At 39.7% G+C, this 9,722-nt stretch overlaps 1 protein-coding gene across 2 annotated transcripts in view; it reads right to left on the bottom strand.

Moving 5' to 3' along the window:
* Positions 1-7,433, bottom strand: part of SNAPC1 (small nuclear RNA activating complex, polypeptide 1, 43kDa) — a 29,947-nt gene extending 22,514 nt beyond the window's left edge. For both annotated transcript variants that reach the window (XM_010847643.1, XM_010847644.1), the window contains exons 1-4: positions 7,211-7,433; positions 2,360-2,519; positions 2,056-2,196; positions 972-1,076 (exon numbers count right to left, since the gene is read on the bottom strand). In XM_010847643.1, the coding sequence (XP_010845945.1) occupies positions 972-1,076; positions 2,056-2,196; positions 2,360-2,519; positions 7,211-7,338 (534 nt within the window). In that variant the 5' untranslated portion in view covers positions 7,339-7,433. The remainder of the gene's footprint in view (positions 1-971; positions 1,077-2,055; positions 2,197-2,359; positions 2,520-7,210) is intronic.
* Positions 7,434-9,722: the final 2,289 nt, after the last annotated feature.

The following is a 9,722-nucleotide window of genomic DNA, read 5'->3' on the forward strand; positions in this document are numbered from 1 at the left end:
ATTTACTAAGCATCTACTATGTGCCATAGGCCACACTCAGCACTCTTCAGGAATAATCTAGTCTCAACTCTTACAAGTGGATGAAATAAGGGTTGCAATCATAATATTAAAGAGGAGGAAACTAAGGCTCAAAGGAATGAAAAAACACAACAAGGCCCCCACCTGCTCACACTAACTCCACACATTTTCTATGTACATAGGAATCTATTCTTTAAAAATAAGGAACGGATCACTAATTAGAAGGCTGCAACCCTTTAGTGGGGTTTTGTTTTAACCTCGGGGCAACTTTCCCACTCAGGTAAAACTCTCTGTAACTATTTATCAATGCAAAAGATTTTCCTGAATACTGCACATCTTAAAATACTGAAATACATTAGATTGAAAAGCTGTTTTTTTAAGACTTTAACTCTTATCCATTATTCTTGACTTCAAATTTTTGTTTTATCAAAATAAACTTTTCAATAGTGGGTTTTTACTCAAGCATTGTTAAAAAGGAATTTAGGAAATGAACATATATATTCATGTTAAAACATATATATATTCATGTTAAAACATATATATTGTTTTAAAAAAATAAAGTCACTAAATTCTTGTTTTATAATAGTGGGCTTTTACTCAAGCGTTGTAAAAAGGAACTTAGGAAATGAACATACATTGTTAAAAAAAAATAAAGTCACTAAATTCTTGTTTCATAATATATCTAAAGTCAAATACAAATGGTAGTTTCAGTATTTGAATCCCAATATCCCTAGTCCAAGTCCAGTCTTTTACATCTATTTCTCACTCTTTCAAAATTTATTCCAGAAATTTTGATATATTTAGGGTATAGTATTCCTGACACTTGAGAGAAGGTAACAGCATTCTATGATTAGAAAAATTTTCAGTGTCCAGTAGATGAAGGTATAAACTCAATATATAGTTAACAACAAAACAGTTTTTAAAAAATTTTAAGAACATAAAAGCAAATTTACCTCTAATACATCAGAAGTGATAAGTTTCAATACACGATCATTTGGGTCCTTAAACTCTTCAGTAATTTCAGCTCGTTGCATTTTTTTCTTCATTCTGTATGACAGCTAAATAATAATGTCTTTTAAAATAGATGTTTTAAAAGATATATTTTAAATACTGAAATAAGTAAGTAAGCCAATAATAAAAATCATCTATAAGTAAATATGAACCAAAAAAAAAAACCCCAGCTCTAAGTATGTACTTACTAAATAAGTACAGTAAGTACATACTTACTCTGGAAAAAATATTTTTCAAAGACTGTTAAACAACTTTTGAAATAACCCTTAAGATGCCAGGCCACATGCTTACAAATTCAGAGAAGTTACATGATTTGCCAACTGACAGAACTAGAATCTTTTGATTAAAATGCTCTTTCAGTCTAGAATCTGAAAGTGTCACAAGACTGAAGAAATATATATTAATGGAAGTTTCAACTTTTCTCTAACTGGAATTAAAATCCCTTAGTTCTCTTTCAGTAGCCTCTTTGATGTCTGAATACAGGCATAAGCAAAGCAGATACCCAACCTACTTCTTCTTCTAACCATCTACTTAATGGACAACATTCAGAAACACTGCATTATTAGGAGAGACTGAATTTTGCTTTCAAAAAAAAGTAAGCAGAAGGCATTTTTTCCTCTTTTCTTTTTTTGGCCATGATACACAGCTTGTAGGATCTTAGTTTCCTGACCAGGGAATGAACCCAGGCCCTCAGCAGTGATAGGAGTCCTAACCACTGGATCACCAGGGAATTCCCGATATTTTTTTCCTACTTTAAGAAATCTTTTTTCTTTTCTTTTTTTTTTGGCCATACCACATAGCATGTCGAGATCTTAGTTCCCTGACCAAGACCTGGGATTGAACACATGGCCCCTGAATTGGAAGCACAGAGTCTTAACCACTGGACCACCAGGGAAGTCCAAGAAGCCTTTTCTCAAGTATTGGAAATTATATAATACTCTTTCCACTTTCTGGAGACTGAGGAACTTTACGGACAATGAAACAGAATTTCTCATTTTGAAAACCAATCTCTTTCAGATAACATACCAATTTAGGCATTGCTGTAAAGTGAAATGCTCTGTCTAGCCGTAGCTTCCTAAAAATATAAGCTGCATCAAAATGTTGTGCATTTATCAAATCTTGCTGAAATTTTAAAATTTCATCCCAATCCTTCAGGGCAACTCTAATCTACAAACAAGAGGAATAAAAAAATTGTTAATAAATGCAAATCGTTTTTCACAAATGTATTATAATTTTGAAACACTGGTATTTCTCTTTAAAATCAGTTGGCTATGAAAATATTGCACCTGTTTCATATTTCAGCTGGAGGAAAACAATTCACAAATATTACCTTTTGTTTTGGTTGACACAGTTGCATGTTATATAATCCATATAGCAGATACAAAGCACCAACTCTGATCTGGAAGGTATATGGAGGTAAAAAGTATCGCCAAGCCAAAGTCAAAGCTTCTTTTGTAAACGTGTTCTTTTCTAAATTTCTCATTCTACCACTAGAAAACAGAAAGAACCTATATTATGACTGTGAAAAAAAATAACAGAAGAGATTTATACTTGTTTAAATAGCAGCTGCTAGAAAGTGGACAGGCATTCCACACCTGATCCTTTCATGATTCAAGGATAAAGACCTAATTTTCTGCTGTGTTTCTTACAGTGAGGCCCTAGATACTCTTGACACATCTTCCAAAAGCATCAACTTTACTGCTGAATTGGGAGCTAAAGGACCAGGGTTACAACTAACTACTGGTTTAAGAATTTTAAATATGTAATATATTAAAATAACCATGGTAATGTTACAGAATAAAATACAAAGATCAGGAGCATTTTGACAAAATAAATTGAACTAAAGGGTATTATGCTAAGTGAAATAAGTCAGACAAAGATAAGTTCTGCATAATCTCACTTATGTGTGGAATCTAAAAAACCAAGAAATAAAACTGAAACATATAAACAGAGAGCAGGGTGATGGATGTCAGAGGGGAAGAGGATAGATGGATGGGCAAAATAGGTGAAGGGGATTAAAAGATACAAACTTCCAGTTATAAAACAAGTAAGTCACTGGATATAATATACAGCATAAGGAATAAAGCCAATAAAAATAATACTTCAATAATTTTGTATAGTGCCAGATGGTCACTGAACTTGTGGTTGATCACTTGTAATGCATTTGACTGTGGAATCACTACACTGCAAATGCTGTAACTCAACTATCAGTCAGTCAGTTCAGTCACTCAGTCATGTCCAATTCTTGTGACCCCATGGACTGCAGCACGTCAGGCTTCCCTGTCCATCACCAACTCCCAGAGCTTGCTCAAGCTCATGTCCATCGAGTTGGTGATGCCACTCAACCATCTCATCCTCTGTTGTCCCCTTCTCTTCCTGCCTTCAATCTTTCCCAGCATCAGGGTCTTTCCCAATTAGTCAGTTCTTTGCATCAGGTGGCCAAAGTATTGGAGTTTCAGCTTCAGCATCAGTCCTTCCAATGAACATTCAGGACTGATTTCCTTTAGGATGGACTGGTTGAACCACCTTGCAGTCCAAGGGACTCTCAAGTCTTCTCCAACACCACAGTTCAAAGGCATCAATTCAACTCAACTATACTTCAATTAAAAAATATATGTGCATATTAATATATAATAGAGTTTTTCCCCAGTAGCCTCAGGGGGTCCTAATCTGTTCTGGAGACATTTGGGTGAAAAAGTTGGAGAACCACAGCAAAATGTAACCCTCCTCCTCCTCCCAATTCTGCAGGGAAAAAGTTCACCAATGTAAACAGCAGGGTAACAAAGGAGACTCCACTATATTCCAAAGCCTGGGCTCTCTAAGTAATGAATATACTACAAAAAAGATCTTCATGACCCAGATAATCATGATGGTGTGATCACTGACCTAGAGCCAGACATCCTGGAATGTGAAGTCAAGTGGGCCTTAGAAAGCATCTCTACGAACAAAGCTAGTGGAGGTGATGGAATTCCAGTGGAGCTATTTCAAATCCTGAAAGATGATGCTGTGAAAGTGCTGCACTCAATATGCCAGCAAATTTGGAAAACTCAGCAGTGGCCACAGGACTGGAAAAGGTTAGTTTTCATTCCAATCCCAAAGAAAGGCAATGCCAAAGAATGGTCAAACTACTGCACAACTGCACTCATCTCACACGCTAGTAAAGTGATGCTCAAAATTCTCCAAGCCAGGCTTCAGCAATACGTGAACCGTGAACTTCCTGATGTTCAAGCTGGTTTTCGAAAAGGCAGAGGAACCAGAGATCAAATTGCCAACATCCGCTGGATCATTGAAAAAGCAAGAGAGTTCCAGAAAAACATTTATTTCTGCTTTATTGACTATGCCAAAGCCTTTGACTGTGTGGATCACAATAAACTGTGGAAAATTCTGAAAGAGATGGGAATACCAGACCACCTGATCTGCCTCTTGAGAAACATGTATGCAGGTCAGGAAGCAACAGTTAGAACTGGACATGGAACAACAGACTGGTTGCAAATCAGAAAAGTAGTACGTCAAGGCTGTATATTATCACCCTGCTTATTTAACTTATATGCAGAGAACATCATGAGAAACATTGGACTGGAAGAAGCACAAGCTGGAATCAAGATTGCTGGGAGAAATATCAATAACCTCAGATATGCAGATGACACCACCCTTATGGCAGAAAGTGAAGAGGAACTAAAAAGCCTCTTGATGAAAGTGAAAGTGGAGAGTGAAAAAGCTGGCTGAAAGCTCAACATTCAGAAAACAAAGATCATGGCCTCCGGTCCCATCACTTCATGGGAAATAGATGGGGAAACAGTGGAAACAGTGTCAGACTTTATTTTGGGGGGCTCCAAAATAACTGCAGATGGTGACTGTAGCCATAAGACACTTACTCCTTGGAAGGGAAGTTATGACCAACCTAGATAGCATATTCAAAAGCAGAGACATTACTTTGTCAACAAAGGTCCATCTAGTCAAGGCTATGGTTTTTCCTGTGGTCATCTATGGATGTGAGAGTTGGACTGTGAAGAAGGCTGAGCACTTTAGAATTGATGCTTTTGAACTGTGGTGTTGGAAAAGACTCTTGAAAGTCCCTTGGACTGCAAGGAGATCCAACCAGTCCATTCTGAAGGAGATCAGCCCTGGGATTTCTTTGGAAGGAATGATGCTGAAGCTGAAACTCCAGTACTTTGGCCACCTCATGTGAAGAGTTGACTCACTGGAAAAGACTCTGATGCTGGGAGGGATTGGGGGCAGGAGGAGAAGGGGACAACAGAGGATGAGATGGCCGGATGGCATCACTGACTCGATGGACGTGAGTCTGAGTGAACTCCGGGAGTTGGTGATGGACAGGGAGGTCTGGCGTGCTGCGATTCATGAGGTCGCGAAGAGTCGGACACAACTGAGCGACCGAACTGAACAAGAATGAAAACTACCTATTACAGTACTGGCAACCAAAGCAATTTCTAAAGAAAATCCACCACTCCTTAAATAATCTCTACTTGTTTTCTCATTTTAGTTTCTTCTTCATTAAATTGGAAGTTGGGGCAACCATAGCAAAATTTTTCTAAACCACCACTTTTCCCAAGAGGGCTACAGTGAAAAAGATCATGGGTTTCAGAAACAGTCAGACAAACTGGTTTCAATACCTGCTGTACCACCTACCAGTTGTGTGATCATGGAAAAATTACTTAACCTTTTAAAATCTCAATTTCCTCATCTATAAAACAAGGATAATTACTGATCTCAGAGTTGTTCTTTGGATTGCATACAGCTATAAATGCATTACATTTAGTACCAGTAAAAAAAAAAAAAGAGTTCCTCTCCTTTCATTAATTGTACAACAAACGGTTCTCCATTCTCCATCCCCTTCAATGGACAAACTACACAGGTAGTTATTTTACAGCAACAAGGAGAAAAAAAGAGAATGTTCACATTTTATTCAGCAGAACATAAGAGTTATAGTCACAAAGACTCATTCATTTTATTAATTTAGCCTTTTAAATATTTTAACTATTCTAATGGGATACTAGATCCATCCAGTCATTGTCCTCACAGAGCTAAGTCTAGTGGAAAAAAAATTTTAAATAATAATAAGGAATATTTCTTGAGCACTTAAGAGTGCAGTTATTACCACAGTCAGTAGAGGACGCTGACCACAATCAGGGAGTGGGGCTCCATAATCCATGCTTCTCACCACTACACTACATCAGCATCAGGCCTTCCAATGAGTATTCAAGAGTTTATTTCTTTTAGGATTAACTGGTTTGATCTCCTTGGTGTCCAAGGGACTCTCTAGAGTCTTCTCCAGCACCATGGCTGAATCTGTCTTCTTTGTACATTCCACCTTCTAGCATCTCTCAGGAACTGGCTATCAAGTAATATTTTGTATCTTTCACTATTTCTGTGATTGCAAGTTGCCTTCTGAACTACACAGTTAAAATGTGATTAAGTCAAGAGATAAAATAAGCACAAAGTGCTACAAGAAAAAGAGCATGAACACTTTATTTAGTCCAGAAGGGCTAAGGAATGTTTCCCTGAGGAACTGTCACAAGAGCTTAACCCTGAATGAAGAATAAGGTAGCCAGGCAAAGGCAGCTGGGGTAAAGGTCCAGACTGAGGAAACGCATGTAGAGAGCCATGGAGTGGGCTGGTAGATAAAGCTGCAACGCTGGGCAAAGGCCAGCCACGAAGGGTGTTGCCAACCTTGTTAGGGAATTTGAGCTGTACTCAGAGGCAACGGAAACCATTAAGGGTGGTATGATAGGCCGTGACATGATCAAATCTGCACTTTACAAGTTCAGCGGCTGTATGAAAAATGAATTCAATCATGCAGGGTTTTGTCTTTGCTTGTGTGTTTGTTTTCAAACATGGAGTTCTAAGAAAACAAGACTAGAGGGAGGGCACGCGACGGTGATCTCGATCAGGGTAGTGGAGGTAGAAGAGTTCAGAAGGGCGGCCAGGTAGAGGTATACGTTATCTGGGAGGAGGCCCCAAAATGGATGGATGAAACCCAAGCCAACGAAATCGGCCAGGGAAAATGCGTAGCCAAGCATAGATGACGGCCCAGAAGAGACGAAGGCAGTGTTCAGACTGCCACTTTCCTCAGCCCTTCCCAGGTGCCGCAAAGAGAAAGGGAAGGAAGAAACTTGTTACACCGCCCCTGAGCACAGAGATAGGCGGGATAAGAAACACCCACCAGAAGATGGTTCCGAACTTCATACTTCTCCAGAGCTCAGCGAAGTCCTCGAAGCGCACGCTATCCATCTCCTGGAAGCGGCTGAGCAGTGCCTCGCAGTCGTCCTTCAAACCTGAAGGAGTCCCCATGTCTGCAAAGCAAGCACGCCACGCTCAGGGTAGCTGCCGGTGGTAGCCGAGGAAACGAGGCTCTGAGCCCCACCTCCTACGACCTGACGCACACGCCCTCCGTGACGCGTTTCCGGCCGTTTCAACTCCACCTCCAGCCGGATCTACCCAAGCTTTCGCGGTGTGTTCTGCGCCTGCGTAACCGTTTGCCTCAGGACCTCAGATCTCTTGGGGAAGTAACGTGGGCGTGATTAATTTCAGTAAATAAGTTTACTTCTCAGGGGACCTGTGAGCCAAAGAAGGAATTTAGGTCTGTATTATACCTTCTACCAATCATTATTACACTTACCATCTCTCCCCTTTAAAGTGATCCTAGGGGAGAAGGAAATCGCAACCCACTCCGGTATTCTTGCCTGAAGAATCCCATGGACAGAAGAGCCTGGCAGGCTGCAGTCTATGGGGGTCGCAAGAGTCGGACACGACTGAGTGACTAAGCGCAGTGCAGACTCTTGCAAAAAATAAATAAATAAAGTGATCCTAGGGTGAGAAGTCAACTTTCACACCTAAAAAGGAACATCTCCCAACCTCAACCACTGCCACGTAGAAATAGGATCCAAAGAGGGTTTACTGAGAAGTAGACTGGACTTCAGAGGCGGGCATGGCAACCCACTCCAGTATTCTTGCCTGGAGAAGCCCATGGACTGAGGAGCCTGGCGGGCTATAATCCATAGGGTCGCAGAGTCAGACATGACTGAAGTGACTGAGCACAAACCCACGCAAACTGGACTTACTCTCTTGTAGGCTATAATACCCGTGCTTAATGTGTGGCTCTCTGGTTGTAGCCTTAACACCCTTCACTCTTGAGAAGCTCTTGTAAATATACCCACTACCACCACCACCACCACCACCACAGTCTAGCACATTACTTAGCAAAAAGTACTGTATCTGATTTTGTTGTGTTCTGTCGCTAAGTCGTGTCTTTTTTTTTTTTTTGACCCCGTGGACTGCACTACTGCCAGGTTTCCCTGTCCTTTATTATCTCCCAGAGTTTGCTGAAGCTCATGTCCATTGAGTTGGTGATGCCATCCAACCATCTCATCCTCTGTCGGCCCGCCCCCCACTTCCCCGCTTCTCCTCCATCTTTTCCAGCATCAGGATCTTTTCCAATGAGTCAGCTGTTGGGAGTCTGGTGGCCAAAGTATTGGAGCTTCAGCTTCAGCATCAGGCCTTCCAATGAGTATTCAAGAGTTTATTTCTTTTAGGATTAACTGGTTTGATCTCCTTGGTGTCCAAGGGACTCTCTAGAGTCTTCTCCAGCACCATGGCTGAATCTGTCTTCTTTGTACATTCCACCTTCTAGCATCTCTCAGGAACTGGCTATCAAGTAATATTTTGTATCTTTCACTATTTCTGTGATTGCAAGTCATGCTATTCTTATGCTTTTGGAGAGTTATCCTAAAAGTATAAGGGCTCTCTGTAACTTTCCTTATCATTCATCTTTTTTTTTAAAAAGTTATGTAATACACATTATAGAAAAACTTATGTAACATGTCTGAATAAGACGCATAGCAGGTATATGAATACCTGTGTACCTTCTACATGTATAGGAACTGGAACGTGACCAACACCTTTCCTCCTCTATTCTCCTGCCTCTGCCATTACTTTAATAACAACTACCTTATTTTGTTTCTCATTCTCTTGTAAATATTTTATCACGTGTTCAGATCTCTAAACAATATATTGTTTACTTGTGGTTGATTTTGAGCTTTATAATGGTGTTGCAATTTCTAATACATAGTCTTTGAATTGCTTTTTAAGCTTAATAGTGTTTCTGAGATTCATTTATATTATTTCTCATAGCTGTAATTCATTTATTTTCATTATTTCCTAATATTCCACTGTGTGAATATAGTTTATTATTTCCTCATGAAAATTTAGGTGGGTTCCAGATATTGCTGTTATAAACCATGTTTTATGAACACTTTTTCCTGTCTTTTTGGAGGATTGCCAGATAAAATACACGAGACCAAATTAAATTTGAATTTGAGGCCAACTAAAAGAATTATTCATTGTTCATCTTAAATACAGTTTCACTGGGTACCCCTTATTTTTGTTGGTTTAATATGGATTTCTACTTATATGTTGCAGGAGTGTGGAGTATATATATCTGAGAGGAATTATTAGATGATAAAGAGTGCAAATGTAAAACTTATCAAGATTTATACTTTACTATCAGTGAATCAGTTCAGTTCAGTTCAGTCGCCCAGTCATGTCTGACTCTTTGTGACCCCATGAATCGCAGCACGCCGGGCCTCCCTGTCCATCACCAACTCCTGGAGTTCACTCAGACTCATGTCCATCAAGTCAGTGATGCCATCCAGCCATCTCATCCTCTGTCATCCCCT

Source organism: Bison bison, unplaced genomic scaffold, assembly GCF_000754665.1.
Source record: "Bison bison bison isolate TAMUID 2011002044 unplaced genomic scaffold, Bison_UMD1.0 scf7180017864254, whole genome shotgun sequence".
Classification (NCBI taxonomy): domain Eukaryota; kingdom Metazoa; phylum Chordata; class Mammalia; order Artiodactyla; family Bovidae; genus Bison; species Bison bison.